The sequence below is a fragment of the Nanorana parkeri genome, unplaced genomic scaffold, assembly GCF_000935625.1.
Source record: "Nanorana parkeri isolate BGI_ZX_2015 unplaced genomic scaffold, ASM93562v1 scaffold165, whole genome shotgun sequence".
NCBI lineage: Eukaryota > Metazoa > Chordata > Amphibia > Anura > Dicroglossidae > Nanorana > Nanorana parkeri.
In genome coordinates, this window is record NW_017306433.1 from 1,212,785 (window position 1) to 1,233,185 (window position 20,401).

The 20,401-nt window shown below is 40.4% G+C and overlaps 1 protein-coding gene across 1 annotated transcript in view; it reads left to right on the forward strand.

Annotated features, from left to right (window-relative positions):
• PSD (pleckstrin and Sec7 domain containing) overlaps positions 1–20,401 on the forward strand; it is a 158,943-nt gene that overhangs the window by 8,023 nt on the left and 130,519 nt on the right. Inside the window, exons 3-6 of the mRNA XM_018554566.1 lie at positions 2,183–2,660; positions 5,268–5,711; positions 17,447–17,641; positions 19,836–19,916. Coding sequence (XP_018410068.1) covers positions 2,183–2,660; positions 5,268–5,711; positions 17,447–17,641; positions 19,836–19,916 — 1,198 coding nt within the window. The remainder of the gene's footprint in view (positions 1–2,182; positions 2,661–5,267; positions 5,712–17,446; positions 17,642–19,835; positions 19,917–20,401) is intronic.

Sequence of the window (20,401 nt, forward strand, 5' to 3'; positions counted from 1 at the left end):
ATGAAAAATTGATCGCTATCCAACTCAATAGATTACTCAAGTTTCAGAGCATCTGGGACCCTTGTATTACGTAACCTTAGACTGCTGAATGTTCAACTTCCAGCTAAGCAACAACCTTGACATTTATTCACTAACTCTATTTCCTTCTCTGCCATCTTTTTTCCCCCCCTTTTTTTGTTATTCTCACTCTTTCCCTCCTTTTTTTCCCTTCTTCTCTTGAACCTACTTTGGTATCCCCCCTCATTAATCTTCCCCTAATCTCATCCACCATATACCCCTCATTCCCCAACCAGTGACCTGTCTGCTCACTCTTGGCCCCACTTCCATGTTCCATGCTATTTCTATCCTTTTTTTTTTTTTACCCTCAAGACTGCAGAGACACTGATGTGGGCCTTGATTCCTAAAAAACGGAACCTCTGTTGCCTATACTGGGCATCGTTACCACTGTACTGACTATATATACATGTGCACCTCCCTTGAATACTTACCCTAATCAATTATACATCTCCCCTCATTATTTGATATGCATCTGTATTATTCTAAACCTGAACTGCAGCCTCACATTTAGTCTTGTATATTATACTCCTCTCCTGTGCTCAAATTGCTTACTCTGGTTTTACTGCACACTGTGAGCTTCTCATGGTATGCATTAACAGTTACAGCAAGTCTGAGCCTGCCATATTTTCTGGCTGGAGGACATCCAGAATCATGTAGCTCTTTACTCTCCAGCTGAACTCTTCCTGGCCCACCCTTTCATTCACTGAATTACAATTCTTTCAATCATGGAGCCTCAGCATCACATGTGGACTTTACCGACGGTGGTCTGCTGTTTTTATTGAAGCTGAAATGTGCAGCCCTCTCCCACCAGCCATGATCTGCCTGTATTGCACAGAGACCCAGTGATGTCATGCTTTGTAATATGTAAAGAAAACAGAAAGTTTTTATTTATACATTTCTTTAGCTTGTTGATGAGGGGGGAAGGATGAACCAAAGAAGGCAAAATACAAGCAGATAAAATTTCAGCTTCAATAAAAAAAATTATTGAAAACAAAAGTGAAAGCTCAGATCGCCTCTCCTGTTAGACAGGGGTGTGCTATGGGGCAGAGCTTGGTACATCTCATGACTGGATGGACAGAAATGCACATCCTTGGGAAGATAAAAATAGCTTCTGTAAAAAGCCAAGAGACTACAATTCTTTCTGAAATAACCTTAAACTGTCAAAGGTAATTGGCATCCATCACTGTTTATTCAATTTTCAATAAAAATCAGACTTTGTTTCTGTTTTTTTGATTTAATATAATATAGTAAAAGAATAAAATGGCATGGACAAAATGTAATGTAATGTAACCTAATATTTTGTTGCACAACCTTTACTGCAAACAAGCAATTGCTATAGTTCAATGAGACCACCACACTTGTTAGGATGTAGTTTGGAACACTCTTTATAAGTAAACTGCTCCAGCTCTCTCAGGTTTGAAAGTGTCTTTTCCAGACTGCATGCATTTTCAGCTCTTTCCATAGATATTCGATAGGATACAGATCAGAAATCTTTTAAGACCAATTTTAAAAAAGTCCAGTGTTTTTGTTTTTAGCCATTCTTGGGTCCTTTGAGCTGTTTTGAGGTATTATCCTGTTGAAATTACCCATGACTTGCTTTCTGACTCATTTGGCAGTATGTTTTGCTCTACAATGCCTTGATAGCCTTGAGATTTTATTGTCCTCTGCACTGATCCAAGGCACCCCATGCCAGACATAGCAAAGCAGTTCTTAAACATAACCTAGCCTCCTCCAGTAGGTACTGTTTTCTGTACACAGTAAGCTTTTTGTATGTGAACATAGAACTGATATGACTTGCTAAAAAGCTCCAGTTTTGTTTAATCTGTCCAAAGGACATTCTCCCAGACGCGGTTTTGGCTTGCCAGCAGTGACATGCGATACCTTCCATATTGGGTTAGGTATTCCCCCCAGCCCCGCCCCCGACCTGCCAAAATCCTGTCCCCAGCCCGCCAAAGCCCCGCACCCAACCAGAGATTCCTATATGGCATTTGTTTAGCGTCCTGAAAGATAGAACTAAAAAAAGTGTACAAAATGTAATTCACTGTACTTAATTTGCTTGCATTTGAATATCTAGAATGGTATACACACATATGCTGTTCTCCTAAGTACACATTTCATTTTTCAGGTGTGCAGCCACCTGAACATTCATCACCTCCATGTTCACCCATCAGCCCTGGCAGTTTGAGGAACACCAATACCTCAACAGAACCTAATGTTTATGAGCATAGTCTGTGCCATGTGGAAGTTGAAATTGAAAAAACCCCTTCATGTGATCAAATCTCCCAAGTCTGTGAGACGGGCATTATACGCAGAACTATCAAATACTCTGAAACAGATTTGGATGCTGTGCCACTGAGGTGTTATCGGGAAACAAATATTGATGATATACTGGCAGAAAATGAAGGATTGGATTCAGCCATTGGCAGCCAAAAAGACAGTGAGAGCAACAGGAGCATCACCGATACCAGTGCAGATAAACAAGAACAGGAGAAACAAGAGGTTGCCGTTCCTCAGATTCCTGGGTTTCCTAGTGATGTAGTTCAAGGCCATGCTGATGAGGATGAAGATGAAGTGTTTGAGCCAACAAAGATAGAGATGAAGAGGTAAGAGACAGTCCAAGCTATTGATACGTGAACATCAGAATAGGCTAAATGACTGTTTGTGAGCTGGGCAGTTTGTCCATTAGATTTTCCAAGCACCCATCATCTTATGTATAATGGGAGGAAATAATGTACCTTTTTGCCATAAAGAGTGTTTGCCAGGTGCCCATTGATTTCCTTTTGCAACCAAGCTAATTTGTCCCAATGAGAGAGTAGCAAACAGAGACAACCAAATACTGTGTTTCACACACTGGAAACAAGTATAACTTGTGCATTTCCCATTGCTGTTTTCTTGCTGTAGTAAATCTAAATAGTAAACTAAATTGGGCAAACAGTGTTAAAATGCGTTTTTATGCTTTTTACATGATTGTTTATTGAGTTGATGTTATTGTAAACAATCTTAAATATATATTTTGAATAGAAATGGACCAGGTGCATCAGTATGGTAACAGCTAGAGGCCCTTCTTCCAGCAATGTCCATGTATGCAACAAGATTGTCTCCTATCCTGGTCCTGTTTATACAGCTATGCTGGCTAAAACAAGTCCCTCTTGAGATACTGTAACAGTGCTGATACAGGATCATTTTAACAGAATTGATATATCGGAATACTAGGTTCACCAGCATTTGGTACTGCAGAGTTCTCTGTTCCTAGTCCCATAAAAACCAAGGAAATTTGCTAAAAACAGATTAATCTGTTAAACTGATAACCCGAGGTTTACTCCAAATGGGCTTCCTTGAGCAGTAAATAATGTCTGATTTATTTCCCACCTGATGATGTTGCCTATATAAGTTTTGGGCCAACTGCTCTCAACAGAGCCAGTAGTGTGGGCCAAGTGGTGCATTTATTATCATCTCTCCCACTGGGCACCGATGTATGGGGCATTCTTCATGACTGACCACCAATGTAAGTGTGCCCTTCTCCCACTTACCATAAATGTAAGGAAGCACCTCTTGTACTGACTAGCAATGTTAAAGGGCTCTTTACTGATTTCCAGTATAGGGGGGCATTTTACCACCATCTACTAATGTAAGGGCACATTACACTTACTGTTAATATTCAGGTGCATTTCTCCACTGACAAATAATATGAGAGGGAACTACAATTTCACTATTTGTGTTTCTTCCTATCATTATTATTTTTTAACTATAATATCATAATTGTTACTGAAAATAACTTTTTTTGTGTAGAGCAGGGAGGTGTTAAGGCTTTGACACACTGCACACGAAGCAGCGCAGAGTGGTGGTGCGCGGACCTTCGTGTGCAGTGTGTCATATAATTTTCAGCCAGGCATGCCAGCTTGCGAGATATAAACCCGCGCTTTATGATGTGAAGCCCATTCGGTTTTTATGCGCAAGCCAATTGGGTGAAGATGCAGTCTGTCATCTGCATGTGAACCTGCGTACCTGACAGCTTTCCTTTGCTCTGAACGGCTTTGCATGCAGTGTGCCACGGGCTTAAGAAAGAACAATCTAGGACAACATAGCTGAACTGGAAAGTGAGCTGAATTGGAGAATCTTTCCAAATCAGCTATTTAGGCCTAGATTGTTCACTTCTCCTGCCTTCTCCAAACTCTTCACCCTTTTGGGAATAACCCTGCAAGAGATCATGTTAATATGCCATGAACAGTATATATAAAAAAAAAATTTTTCCAGAACTACCTGGGATGTGCAAATTATTAAAATGGTTCCTCCTTGGTAAAAAGGTTGGGCTAGAGCATGATCTCAAGATATCTGTGAACTTCTAAATGTGCTAGGTATTGAGCCTTACTCACAAGTGAGTAGAAATGTGCTAATAATCAGCTTCCTGCTATATATTGCCATTAAAAGCAGAGTCACATAACAAGCAAAAAATGTTCACAACTCCATGCATTTTGGGATAGCCTAAAAGTAGAATGTACCCATTTTTTAAATATATGCATATTGCTTTGCATGTATTTGCATCTCCCACCAGCATTCATGTGTGTAGAGGCATGAGTCTTGTTAGTTGAAGATTAGATAGGAATATGTTGCAGAAGCTGAGGCAAGAAATAATGAAGACAAGGTTTGCAGGTCTCCAGGGTTGGGTATAGGCATATTTTGTAGATGTTCTGTAATTGAAAGCAACAGGACTTATCATTTGGGTCGGATGACGTTTTCATTTACAGTAAATGGATTGGATTGGATGTAATGGATTGTTATGCAGGTGAAGCTAGCTCAGTTTGCCTCCCTTTTCTTTTTTCCTACTGTAATAGCAAAAATGATTGTGCTTTTACAGACAGTAGCATGCAGCATGAAATAACCCAACCAATCAGAATGTATGCAACAACTTTAAAATGATAAGGGATAGATTTGCTTGCTATCGGTCATCTGATGCCTTTGCACATTATCATTGTTCTTGCACTGCATTGTTAGATCCAAACTGGTCCAAACACATTTTTCTTTCTTTCCTTTACAATACTTTTTAATTTGTATCCAGTGATCTGTTTAAATTGAACACTTCTTAATGCAGCAGAAGGTTCCATACGTAATTTATATAGAGTTTATAAAATATACCTACACTTTAACAGTTTCACTGCATTGAAATTGTAATGCCCCGCATATGTTTTTTTGTTTGTTTGTTTTTTTACTAGGGAGGCTATACCAACCCCCCTGCGATCTCCAGTGACATTCCGTCTATGTCACCGACTGTCAGAAGATGGCATGGACTCCTTCAGCAAGCATTTTGAGAACATCATGGAATCTCACAGAGCTAAGGGTACATCATATTCAAGCCTGGATTCTATTGACATCCTTTCCTCCTCTGTACAAAACCAGAACAGCTTTTTCACATTTGACCTTCCCACACTGACCTCAGAAACTCAGAAGCAGATCTGTAAGAATGCTCAGCTTATTGAAGACAACTTTGCACCCTTGGCTCACCTAGAGCTGGACTCTGGGACAAGTTCTGCCACTGACTCAGCTTGGAGTGAGAAGGAGGAAGAAATAGTACATGCTACAAGAGCTGAGAAAGACAAGCTGCTTAGCCCTTCCCCATCTGAGGACAGCCTAGTCATTGCTGATGCCATTATACACGGGTAGGTTGGTGGACTTACAAAAATGTTAAATATTGCACACGTAATATACAGTATATCTATTACATTAATATCATTCATGCAGCCAATCTAAGTGAGAAGCTGTAAGGAGGAACTCCCAGTTTTTTTTAGAGTAATTGAGCGCAGAAGTCACTATAGAAAATATCTGTTACATTAACCACTTGAAAACCGGGATGTTAAACCCCTTTCCGGGCCAGGCCATTTTTCAGTATTCAGCGCTGCGGTACTTTGACATTTATTCCATCATGCAACGCTGTACTGAAATTAATTTGATATATTTTTTTGGGGACAGATAGAGCTTTCTTTTGATGGTATTTAATCACCACTGGGGGTTTTATTTTTTACTATATAACAATAAAAAGTACAAAAAATTTTGAGTTTCCCTATGCTATAAAACATTTATTGTCAGCCCAATTTTTTGGTAAAATATTAAAGACAGGGTCACATTGGGTAAATAGACACCATACATGTCAAGCTTTAAAATGACGCGCACCAGCAAAATTGCGAAAAACCACGACACCCAAAATTAGCCATAGGCGACGCTTTAAAAACCTTTACCGCTCATCAGTTTACTGTTATCAGTGCATGATGGCCGTAGAATTATTCGTTTTTGCACTCAGGCGCAGCCAATGTATGTTTGTGTTTGTATGTGGGGGCAGGAGACTTTAAAATTTTTTTTTTTTTACACTTAACTTTATTTATAAGAAATCCCCTATGTGATTGCCAATTTGGGTGACAGTTTCTCTTTATGAAGACATCAGGAGTCTCCAAGACCCCTAATGTATCCGGGAATGACAGCTGAATGTGGAAGTGATTCTTGAATTCCGACACCGGAGAGGAGATTAGAGGGAGATGTACTTCTTTCCCTTTAATCTCCACTGACAGAGTCGCCGTGCAGTGCGTCTTCATTCGCCAACCCGCACCTACAAGCCTCCCGTCTGGCCGTTTAGGTACAGCCAATGGACAGGAGGTGGTTAAATAGGGCTCCAGTAAAATAATATATACTGCTGCTCTGAAAATAAAATGTATAAAGCCAAATGTGCTTAGCGGAGTCACAAAGAAAGGAAAACACTGTGAGTGAAGTTCAAAAATAAAAAAAATAAATGAAAAAAAAAGCTGCAGGTCGGGGTGTGCAGTGACACTGCTGTGTCAAGTGGATAGTGGTAACTTGTCCCAACTATAAATGATCCCCTGGTCAGACTTGAGTGTGAGCATTTTTAGGTGATTTCCAAGCATTTACACTTTTTTGTGCGTTTTCAACCTTTGGAGCTTTTGTTTGAACCAATGGAAAGCTAGTTACTAGGAGAAGGAGGCAGTTGTTAGACGAAAAATCGCAAGTTACACACATTTTTCAGGCACGCCTGTTGAAGTCTCTGGGGCCAAAAAATACACAATCGTTACAGAAAAGAAGTTCATATACTTTTTCGAGCTTTAAGCCACAAGGGAAATGCAGATCTAATAAACAAACCCATCAAGTGTTGTACCAAAATACTGTATATATAGATTATTTTCAATACTTTATTGCTTTTGTTAGCTCAAAAATGGGGAAAATAAATTAAAGGCTAAGTACAAGTGCAGTGACAACACTGCACTTGTAGCCCATTGATTACTTCTTACAGTTCCATAACCGAAGGTCTGTACCTCGGGCTGCAGGAGCCTGAGTGTTGCCCCCCAATCCACTGATTGCGGTTGCAATGCTTTGCAAATTCAAATACAAAAAAATAATAAATGCACATTTTTATCTTTCATTAATGTGTGTGCATTGTTTTATTTTTAAAGGTGGACTATGCGTTTTAGTAAAGAATAATGCTACTTTGGCTTTTACAGAATGCAGTACAAGTGCATTATTTGTGAACTGATAAAGTACATTTTATGAGTCTTTGTGGGAGATATGTCTGGCATAATTTGAATGAACAGGGTTGGATTGTGAACCCCTAGCATATTCTGCCCTCTGACTTTAGCTGTGTTCTAGTTCAGGTCCGGTCATGGTTACAGGGTCTTGTATTTAATAAAGGTAAGACAAATTGTATATGGAGGTTAGTAGAAAATCTTGGTAATGAAGTTCAACATAAAAATTTTCACATTTTTTGAACATATGACTGCTGGTAACAATTTTAATTTTACAAACATATATATTGTGATGTTTGGGGAATTAGCTGGACCGCAGGACACAGGCTTTATCAGACAAACTGCATTTATTTTCCACAGCAGCAACAATAAACAGTAATTTCCTTCAGTACAGCAAAACAACTTAAAAGATTGCTTCCTTCAGCACAGAAAAGAATAACAGCCTCGCCGGCTTGGAGGGTTTCAGTCCACAAGGTTATCACACTCTTAACTTCAGAGTTTCTCTCTCAGCCCAGGCTCCCTGTAAAGTTCAGCTGCTTCACAGCACCAGTACTTCCATCTGCTCCACAGCCTTGTCTGCAAACATTAATCAGGGCTTCTCTCTCCCTCTCTGTCTCTAGCTTCCTATCCTTTTGAACACACTTCCTGCAGCAGGCCACATAGCTTTTTATGTTATTGTATTGCATTTTAATATTATGAATTTTTACATAGAGCAAAAACATGTTTAGGTACCTATATGGAGGCATCCATTTGCTAGAGTGCCAGTACATGAAAACAGAAAAAACTACTGCATAGGTATCTAAATAAAGTAAAATTATTGTATATAGCAGGGGTAGGCATCCTCGGCTCTTCAGCTATGGTGAAGCTACACATCTCATAATTTCTCTGCCTCTGGGAGTCATGCCTGTCAGTCTTTCAATTCCTCATGGGACTTGTAGTTCCACCCCAACTGGATGGAACCCCCAGCTGCTATGGGCTGGGGGTAGCCTGCCAAGGTTGCCTACCCCCAGCCCATAGCAATCAATCAAATCTTCCTTTTATTCTCTAATACTGCATTAGTAATATATGTAGCTTTTCAGCAAGTCTAAAAACATTATTTTGCAAATGTGCATTTACCTTCAAGTATATGTAAATGCTTGACCTGCTGTGGCACTTGGAGCATTAACCTCTGGAAAAGCACCCTCCCAATGCCGAGGGCATGTGGCCTGGTATGGTGCAAGGAGGGGGCGCTCGCTTGTCCCCCACCTTTCCTGCCCTGCCAGGCTTAAAATTCCTACCAGACCTAAAGGGTCTGGTATGACTTTTAGGGTGGTACCCCAAGCATTTTATTTTTAATTTTTAACTACAGGGTCCCTCCTAACATTCCTACCAGAACCAAAGGATCCGGCATGGCTTGGGAGGGGGGCCCCATGCCATTTTTTTCTTTTTTTAATTTTGCTTACATGTCATATTTCATTCTGTTTTTACCTCTGAGGAGTGACCTCCAACAGAATGACCGAGCCGAATGCTGCATGGCATGACTGAACTGCCAAACCTTCGCCTCAGCCGATCCAGATGTTGGATCAGCTGAGGTGAACGTGTTCTTTATTTTGGTTCAGCTGAACGCACTGAGGCCTGTTCGGCTGAAACGTACACGGCTGAAGTAAATACCCGAACAGGGTTCGGCTTCCTTCACTTTGGCTCGGTTATTCACTCGGCTGCCTTAAGTGAATAACCCCCTTAGTCTTTAGATTATAACTTTAAATTTCTCCCACAATTTTTTTTTTTGAAATATAGAGCTCATATATACTGTAAATTTACAACAAAAAAAAGAAAGTGTGAGTTATTTGTCAATGACCCAAAAGGCTTAAATTTCCAGTAGCCTCTCTAATTTTATACATGCACAATTTGCATAATAAATGACTACTATGAAAATGAACATATCTGTGAGTTCTTAAAATGCACTTCTTAGCACTTCTAAGTTCTGCAACAGTTCTGAGTTTAAATTTCATTGCTAAATAAGTACTCAGAGTTGTGACGCAACAAAGAAAAGGGCAAACAAGCTATTAGGCCACCACATCATGCAAAACTAGCTGGTCTATTCACTAAAGGGTGAAGAGTTTGGAGAAGGCAGGAGAAGTGAACAATCTATGACCATATAGTTAAACTGGAAAGTGAGCTGAATTGGAGAATTTTTCCAAATCAGCTATGTTGTGCTAGATTGTTCACTTGTCCTGCCTTGTCCAAACTCCTCACCCTTTTGTGAATAGCCCTGTAAATCTTTCGCTTTGGGCACAAAACAGACACACAGTATAATGTTAACATACTTTGCACACAAAATGTACACAATTTGTTATGCAACTGTGGTAGGAATTTTTACATTTACACAATTTCCAGAATAATACGGACAGTTTTGGATGAAAATGTGTGTATTGTGGACTTTAATCCCTAACCTGTGATTTATGTGCTTAAAAGCAGCACAAATTCATATATTTCCACAAGAGGGAGCTATGACTACGAAGAAGCATTTCCCTGCACTTGATATTCACATCTGCTTTTAGAGCCGTAACATTAACCGTTATATATAACATTTTTTACTGGTAAAATCCTAAAGAGGATGTTGTACTTTAACCAGGCCTTGTGCTCTATACCGTTCCAAAGCATGACTGTAAATTTGTTTTTTATTTTGTACATGTTTTATTAGTTGTATACAAAATGTGTGTTTTGTTATCTTGTTTGCCAAGCTTGAATTCCTGTTAGCTTTAGGGTTAACTACATGGATAATTTGATCTCATGCTAATGAGCAATATGTCCATTTGTTGGCACTCATTTCATTTGCTGCACAGTGACTGCCAATAAGAGGTTATATTGTTCAGCAGCATGAGATAAAATTTGTACCCCTTTTTTTTTTAAAGCAATTTTGGTATTAGATCTGGTGTTTTGGGGTCCATTGAAGATACATAACTTTATTGTCGTATTCTCAAAGCCAATTGTTAACTTGTATAGCTATGTCTTATGCAAGTAATGTTATCCATGGATGTAGGATCAGTATTAGCACCCCAAGGTGCAAATGGGGCTGTAAATTGGCCTCATATTTCTAAGCAATTATGCAACCACGGAGAGCATTTAGCATACATAATGATTTCCTTGATTGCCAATCCCATTATAGATCTCCAACAGTTAGCCATGTGTAGGTTAAAGGCATGTCATGGCTCTCTCCAAACCCTGTTATTTGATTACATTGCCCTAGAGTCCAGGAAATGTGTTTCTTACTTAATCTTTCCGCTTAGGTCTTTCTAAACTGTGAGTTGCCTTACTGAACAGTCTCCCAACTCCTTAGTGTCCATATCATATACTGAGCCCTGCAGTCTTTGATATACTCTGTAATAATCGGACTCTCAAATATTACACTCTTATGTACTGTCAAGAACTGAGAAATCGCATACAATTTACACGGTTGCAACTGTCAAACTTCAATTGCCCAATCGTACACTTTGTCTCCCAACGCCTTTGTGTGCGTATCAGCATCATATACTAAGCCCTGCTGTTGTGTACACGCTCAATAATCAGACTCTGATATCTAATTAGGAGATGGCATACAGTTGACATGGCAACAACTGTCAGACTTCAAACTAGACTTTCATAAGTAAGCTTGCAGCTATAGCAATTTAAGATTGCATATTCTCATATTGCATGTATGCACAATTTTTTTGCACAAAAAAAAACAAAAACGTGAGTAGTTCTGTACTAATACAATGAATTAGTGCCATCTCAAACTTCTGTCTGCCATAAATATAGAATTATGACCTTGTACCTGAAGAATAACTGAGCCACAGTGTTTTAAGATACTATAGATAACCAAACAAGAGGTCAAAACACATAAGCTAAACGGAATAAAACTAAATAGAAGCAAATATTGCAGATTTTCACTATGTTTGTAATATCAGGAATAGAACACCACCTAGAAAACCAGCAGGTAAGCATATCTCAGCGAACCAAAGGATTAGCTCAGGATAAGACCTAGAAATATGAAGTCAGAATTCAGACATCCTTGCATTTCAGAAATTGGCCTTGTCTCCCTTGTTCATTGTTAATTTTTTAGGGGCGGGGGTCATTGTTTAACCGCCTTTTAGGATTTGTCCAGCCCTGTCATGTTATATGGCTTTAAAGGAGAATTATTGGGAGAGGGAAATACACTCATCCCCATAATTAGAGCCGACATGTTGAAGAACTGAGCGATCACATACCGCCGATCACTCAGTTCCTGATCATCTGCCTGCAGAGAGCGGTGACTGTCGTGCACCACTCCTCACAGGGATTTCCTCCTCCCCTCTCCGTTCCTCCATCGCTCAATGGAGGGACGGACGAGTAGGGGGCGGGAACAGCTGGCTCTGCCTCTAGAGATGCATAGTCAGCTGTCAATCAGGTAGCGGGCTGGATCCCCACATTATTGTCGGATCCATCCCGGCTACAGCTCTGCGCTGTCAGCATAAAGCAGGCAATAGCCTGCTATATGCTGTGTTTTGGGTCACAGGAGGACTTTAGTAAATGTCCTCCTGTGACCCTAAAGAGAACCATGGTAAAAAAAAAGGTTGGGCCATAGTTTTCTTTTAAAGTGAACCTTTCCAGTCTCGACATATGTAATCATAGTGGCATCTTCTCTATCAGCTGTTTCAAACATAATCCTCCTTTCCCCAAAGCGTGCATCCTAAACAGTACTGTTAATGTTGTGCAAATTTTGTCAAAAGTCCTCATCCCTGTCTCAAACCACTCATTCTGACTGCTGGTGTATGCAGAGAGCAGTGAGGCATTACCGTAACAGGAAGGGCAGAGGTCTCTTGACATGTGAGCCTGGCTTTACCTTCTGAATGGTGTGTGACAGGCAAGATAGTGGCCCAATGGGGGAATCATTGGGTCTCTGGAGACGGACTGGAATAGAGATTTTGTTCACTGAATATGCATCATTGAATTGGTTATAAGCCAAATAATGTGTTTGTGGCAACAGATTCTGCAGTTATTGGAAAATGAAGGGTTGATTTATGACTACTAAACATCAACTGTTCAGTGTTTTTTCCCTAATTCCCAGAATGTTCCAGAGGATACATTTTATATTGGTGCATCGCTTTCCCTGATCAATGCAGTTTAGGTTCTTTTAGGTTGGCATATTGCTGACTTCCCAGCTGCAGTTGTCCATAAAAAACAGTTTGGCAGCATTGCAGGCAAATATTGAAACTCTGTTTTTATATAATGCAAGGATTAAAAGGGGGAAAATAATGAATCTGTTAAGATAAACAAAGGGTATGGAAAGCCATTGGCCCTTAGTCATTGCTTCTTTGCATCCAGTATCAAATGTCTGAAATATTGGCAATGGATATGGCGTTGCAGATGGTAACACATATATACCATGGATTTTATCTATGTAGAGCTGCATTTTTCTGTAATGTCTTTCAGTAAGAGTTGAATGCGGATTGTAATGAGCATCAGGAATGGCAGTGCTTAGCATGTGATTCTCCTAGGTCTGTGTGCAATAGGTGCAACAGACAGTAGACAGCTGTGGGATTAACTTCTAAATAGCAGCAGCTGGAAACATTACTCAGCATATGTCAAAGCACTGTGTTCTCTTGTGTCATAGTGTTACACACAGCCACCCAATCCGAAAACAGCTGGGATGAGTGTGTGTGTGTTTTCTTACATTCACCCACACAGTTATACTCGCAACCTCTCAAATAAACACAGGCACATACGCACGACTGTATAAATAGCGCCAGATGACACTGACCAGTGGATTGTCAAATCAGATGTTTGTAGCTAGTGCAGTTGGACAATTGTCAGGAAGTGAACCAGCTCTTGTGTTATTTTTGCTGTTCCTACAGTTCAGGGACATAACACTGAATGGTTTCAAAGCCGCATACTTGTCTAACTAGCATTTTCACTGTATTTTTGTTTAGTCATTTAAAGTCATTTTTAGTCATTTAAAAAACTCTGATTTTAAGAGTTCTGCAGTGGCCTATATCATACCTCTCAACTATCCCTCATATGGAGGGAATGTCCCTCATTTGGAACCAAATCCCTCTGGCACAGATATCGATAAAAAGGTACTACCAAAAGTGTTATTCTGCACTAAAATCTTTATCTTATTTAATTCATTATGGTCCCTGTGGAAGTTGTAAAGTAGCCACCACTCCAAGCTCCCACTCACAATGGACTCCAATCTCATGTACCTGCATTCGGGGACAGATAAGAAATCAAAGGGAGATCGTGTACTGATCTCCACTGACAGCGTCGCCGTGCCGGTCCCAGCTGCACCGGGCACAGCGGATCTTGGGACCGGCAGTGGCAGTGGAGGTATGGGGGGTGGGCGTCAGTGCAAGCTACTGCAAGCGGTCGGGCGTCTCTAGAGATGCCCGATTGCTTGAATGTAAACGGCCATCGCTGGCTGTATACATTGGTAACAGTTCTCCACTCGTGTGCGCGCTGAGCGCCACGCATGAACGGGAGGAGGGGCAGGACATCTTAAGATGCCCTCCCACTCCTACAAGACTCCCGGACGAACAGGAACGACCATGAATGGGAGGTGTTTAAACAATGGACACTTCCCTGCCATGCCCCACATGATGCTTACCATTAAGAATCGATATGCCAAAAATTATTGAATAAACCCAGAATTGTTTTCATTTAAAGGAGAACTAGGAGGTGAGTGATTTTCACTCATCCTCATAGTTAGAGCCGAGGTGTGATAATTAACCTCTTGCCGTCTGCCCGTAGTAGAAAAACGGACGGACGGCACTGCTATGTTGGCTCTATTGATCTCTATACTGTCGCTTGCTCACTTTCCGATCATCTCCCTGCAGAGAGCAGTAACTGTCAAATTCCCCCTCTAAATAGGCAGAGCACGCTGTCAATCAGCTAGCTGTGTGGATCTCAACAGTATTGTGCGACTGTCGAACTTACAACCGCTTCTATTGTAAGGTCGCACGACTTTCGTCTTCCGAGCACGCTGGAAAACCTGCCAAAAATCGTAAGATTTTCCTTGGAAGGTTACATTACAGTGCATTGCTTGGAAATCTCATCTTTAAACTGCAAAATCTTGCAAGATCTCAGGAAAAGCCATTTTTTACTGAGATGTGCAATGTCACATGTCCTAGTCACATATGCCATAGGAGTAAATGGATATATATTAACCTGCCATTTGTAAAAATGGCCACTGTGAAAAGAATGGGGAGGGAAAGAAAAAAAAAAAGTATGTAAACGAATAAAAAGCATGCAATTATCTATAAGTATCTATTTGTAGAATGTCATCACATTTTTGATTGCCAAACATTTCTAACGGTGCCTTTGTTGTCAGTTTTAAGGTACCCTTAATGTATAAGGATAAAGTTCCTCTTTAACCCCTTCATGACTGAGCTAGTTTGACTGCTTGATAAATTAACTTTTTTAATATTTGGCTATTATTAGGCTGCTCCAAACTTAGGAAAAGCTAATAATAACCTTAGAGACTGATCCTGACAGCATGTCAGATTCAGATCTCACTAAAGGTCTTTGATCTAGCTCAGATGATCAGAAGTGATACATTTCAGACACAGATACATTGTATCTCTTGTATCTCTGTGCCTGAAATGTATCATAAACATCAGCTATCGAGCTGTCAAAATGAATAGCAGAGAGGTGAGTCACTCTGCTGCCTCTCTGCTATTTTTAGCTGTCAAATACGGGATTGCAATTTAGCGGTCCCGTATTTGCATGTAACGGCTTCATTCTTTCATTAATGAAAGAAAGAAGCTTTTACAAAAGCTTAACTATTTCATTAATGAGAGCTCACACACACCTACAACACGCAATGCTGGATATTTTCAGGAATCAAAGTCACATAACATGGGAGGGGCTGTCACAGGCAATGTGTCGGTTTGGGCAGAGATCGGGGTATGCTAATGGCACCTCAGCTGTACGATCATTACTTTCAATCCTGACTAGACATCTCTCCATAGTGTCTGCAGGCTCTAGGGGGACTCAGAACTCCATCTGGCTCCACAGCAATCCTGTGAATATTAGGATCTGCAGAGCTGTAGGTCAGACATGGTGTCCCGGCCGGCCAAATTGCTTTCCGTGCTAAGATCCGGCTGCACAGGATCAAGTACATCGCGGCCAGCACACCTTTTTTTTTTATTAGATCACTAGTGTACTGTCATTCTCACTGCCCTTCATTTGTGTACTGTATGTAGGTGTGTTTCATCAATGCACGTTGGAATGATTCACAAAAAAAAATGTCATTTTTGAAGCTGTTTTCAGTGACTTTATTAATAGCTAAAAGTTCCAAGGACTTTTTCTTTACTGAATGCAAGATAATAGTCATAGTTGAAGTAGATTATGTTGTTGCTATGGAAACCTGGAAGCCTAGCAAACATTTTTAACTACAGTTTGCAATTAACTGGAAAGTGCAAACATTTCATCAACACCCCCTTTAAAGAGAAGATAATTATATATTGTATGTGTTTTTTTTAGAAAAAATAAGCTGTGCAAACCACCATATTTAATTTGCAACAGATGATATTTACTGGATTGGAAAATATGTTTTCCCATGCACCTAACTACTGATAATATTCTTTCTTAAATTGTGTATAATATATATATACTGTATATTAGGGATGTCCAAATACCATTTTTTCAAGACCAAGTACTTTCCCACACTTTTTCTTAAAGGGACATGTGACATTTTTTCTAAAACAATACAAACTAATGATTTTAGGGCAGTTTCTCACCAGAGTTGAATACACAACAGGTCACCAGAGTTGAATACAGATCTCAGCAGGCTACAATCTCACACAGGCGGCGCATGGATCTCTCCAGGGCTCTGTGGGAAGTGGTTATGCTGATCCGGTGGGTGCCGGTGGGTGGCGTGATAGAACACAAACTTAAAATGGTGGGTTGGGAGTTGAACGGGCAGGTGCTGGCTCAGGGGCTGTACTGTGCGGTGTTGGGCTTACAATGGCTGTGTCTGCATCGGGAAGGAGGAGATATAGAACTGGACAGGCACTGCCAGGGACAGCTACTGCCAGGTCCCCAGCAAGCTGCCTGAAGTTCCCACAAGCGTGGGAACTTAGGCAGCTGCTGCGGTTTAAAAATGTAAAGGAATGGTATCGGTCTTAAGAATCGGGGCATTTTCAGCATTCCAAGTACTCGTGAAAATGCCCGATATAGGCCCCTGATACCGATACTAGTTTATATATTGGGGGGAATTTATCAAAACGGGAGCAGACAAGATCTGGAACAGCTGTGCATGGCAACCAATCAGCTTCTCTCTTCAGTTTGTTCAGTTAAGATTTGAAAATGAAAGAGAGAAGCCGATTGATTGCCATGCACAGCTGCTCCAGATTTTGTCTGCTCCAGTTTTGATAAATTCCCTTCATCGTATGTACATTATTAATTCATCAATTTTCTATTGCTGCTTTAGTGTCCAATTAGCGGGCTGGGGGTTGTTTTTGACCAAGCCATGCTGCTATTGCTTTAATGGAGGTCAAGGTCCTTGCTGTGCTGGCAGGCAAGCAACCTGATTGAACAATCTCTGTCCAATCATATTTAGATTTTCCAAAGCTAATAAACATAAGAACATACGAACAAACAATCCATTCAACTTGTACTAATTTTTAGTAGATCTAAAGTAGATTGCACACTCAGACTGTAGTATATATGGTGAGTTTAAAATAAATGTTTCAGTCAAAAGTCAGCTATTTCACTGGCATGCTAAATTGCTAAATGTTTAAATGGTAAATGTCTTGAATCTTAAGTGATCAAATGTTGCCTTTTTCCTTTTATTTTTTGGATTCTTAACTGTGCTATTTGTTGTACATAAAGTATTGTTTTCACTACAGTTATCATTTTTGTTCTTCATGTAGTGTACCGCCTCTGGGCAATATGGCATCAGATTTTGAATCGGAGATGGACAGCACTGAACGACTGGCATTAGGAAGCACAGACACCTTGTCCAATGGGCATAAGGCAGATCAGGAAGCAGCTAAACGCTTGGCAAAGAGACTTTACAATCTTGATGGGTTCAAGAAAGCTGATGTAGCAAGGCACCTAGGGAAGAAGTACGTGTGGGTATTGTAAGAACTATATATAACAAAGATCTGTTACCCAGTATCTCTCATGTGGTGACACATCGACTTCATCTCTGATCAGCCCCAATGTTGTACTTCAGCAGTTCTTCAGTACTTCATGTCTGCATTTATAGGTTGCATGCAAGCATACACTTTCCAAGTGCACCAACTTTCATATCAAACATCTATCATTTGTAAAAAGATTTCCTGTAAGAACAGTATTTGTAGAATGATGTTGGAGTGCTTTCTGTCATCAGAGACAACACTGGTACTTTGTTAACATAACAGTCTTTTTAGCAAATACTTTTAAAGATCAGGTTTGTTTTATTGAGTTCAAATTTGTTAGTTTAGTAATCAATGTGGGTTATGAGTTATGTTCTAAGTACAGTAGTAATAAGCTATGGGAGGAAGTAGCCTTACTTAGTCAACCTGTGGCAAAGTTTGGACATTCCAGCATTTACTTGTTCCTAACAAGCATGAAATGAGATTTAGAACAAACCCTTGTTTATGTCTTATCGCAGAAGGCACTGTGAAACAACTGTTCTTGAAGGGCTAGTTCACACCAGCCACATTGCATTCCGGTCCGATTGGGGCTGGAAAGCACTGGATCGCATTGCGGCCGGCTCACTTTCTTGTGGAGCGGGAGGGAGCGCAGCGGTGCATTGAACTCAATGGCACTGCAGCCACGCCCTCGGGTGCAATGCAGTTGGCTGCACAGGAACGCGTGGTACATCAATGCCTGTGTTCCAGGTCAGAAAAAATGCTGCAAGCACTATTTTTTCTGACCGGAACGCAGGCATTGATGTGCAACACTTTCCCATGCGGCCGATTGCACTGCGTACGGAGAGCGTGGCTGCGGTACCATTGAGTTCAATGCACCGCCATGCCCCCTCCTGCCCCACAACAAAGTAAGCCGGCCACAATGCGATCCAGTGCGTGCCGGCCCTAATCGGACCGGAAAGGAACTGTGGTTGGTGTGAACACAGCAGAAGTAGCATTCAAGTTATTCCCTCAGCAGCCCAGCTCACTATATTCCCTCGTCCCAGAGTACTTGCTTTGTATTTACATAAGTGATTGGAAGTCACTGCTGGGGAGGGGGCAGGGTGAGCTAAGCTGTTGAGAGAGCCAACTTGGATGTCTTCTGCTGTGTATTTGAGGATGAACTACTCCACAGTTCATGCTGTTAAAAATGTCAATATGTGCTTCTTTTAAAACTAATTTAGTGCTGGGTCATAATACATAAATACATGAATGTCCAAAGTCTGCCACAGGTTCACTTGAAAGTCATATTGCTCAAAACAGTTGAGGTCCAGAAGCTTCTTCACGTCATTGCTAAACTTAGAACAACATCATGTTATCTATCTCCTCTGACCTGTTGACATTAATCAGAATCACTTCAAATCTTGCCATGAACAGGAACAACAGCACACCTGTACAGTGGAGGAATGTTACAACCAGAACAGTTTGTAGGGGTGACATATTGTCTATTGCTGCTGCATATTGTCCGCAAAGAATACACTGTTGATCATATTTTGCCCTTTAGAAAGCAGTTTGACCTAGCTGTAGAATAGAATGGGCCCATTGGTAATATAATGCCATGCTTAATGATGGCAGTAAAAGTGAATTAGGCACTCAATGATGAAATGTGCCAGAGGACAGAAACAAAAAGCTAGCAGGAACAATATATTCTAGGTTTCCTGTGAGTACCTGACAGTGGCAGACTTTGCCCAGGTGGCACAATGACTAGTGAATGTGAGTTACATAAAACAACAGTAGTAGCAGTTGAAAGGGAACCCCAAGTGCTGTTTGCATTGTAAAAGCTTTAGGGCTTTTACTGTGGTTGTACCAAGGTGTCCGTGATGTGTAAACTGTGTTACTTCCCTGCAGATTAAATATTAAAATAATGTAAAACAAGCAAAAGTAGAAACAATAAGGATGTTAAAATATTATCATTGCCTACACAGACTAGGTTTCATAATTGTTTCTTGATGTGTTTAGGATTTGGTTTTCTGCTATGATTGTCAATGGAACACATCACTTCCTCACATTCATTACAATACATCGTCTTGCCTTGATGTGCTTTTGGAAACTTGGTTGTATACCATGTTAGAAATGTGCAGATGTTTTGTGCCTTCCTCCTTTTATACGACCAAAAGGCCAGTCATTATTTTGCTTTCATTTGCAGCAATGAGTTCAGTAAGATGGTCGCAGAAGAATATTTGAAGTTTTTCGTTTTCACTGGAATGACTCTGGATCACGCCCTCAGGTTTGTCTGTTTGAGATTTATTCTTATTTTGAGAAGCCAAATATAAAATGATGCTGCTGCTACATGTCCTCTTTCCTTTTCAAAGAAATGTGATATAACTCACAGCATCTTAATTTCCACAAGCTGGGACAGATTTCCATGAGGCACAGCAGGCCAGTATAGGCCATATAGGTGGGCAGAGGCTAAGAATAACCATTTTCACCTATAGTTATTAGCCACACATTTGTTTACCATCATCAGTAGTAATACTGTGATATAAACTTATTTACACCTTGTCATGATATTCAGAGCCAGTTAATGACCTGTTGTGTGTAAAATAGGTATGCAAAATGTTGTCTGCATATAGGCTGAATTGATGGGAATTCAGCCCTGTTGGCACACCTATAAATATTATAACTGTATATTTAGTCACATTTTAGTCCAGCATTGTAATAGCAATACATACTATATTTGTTTGTTTTTAAAAATGCAATCAAAGCTTACTT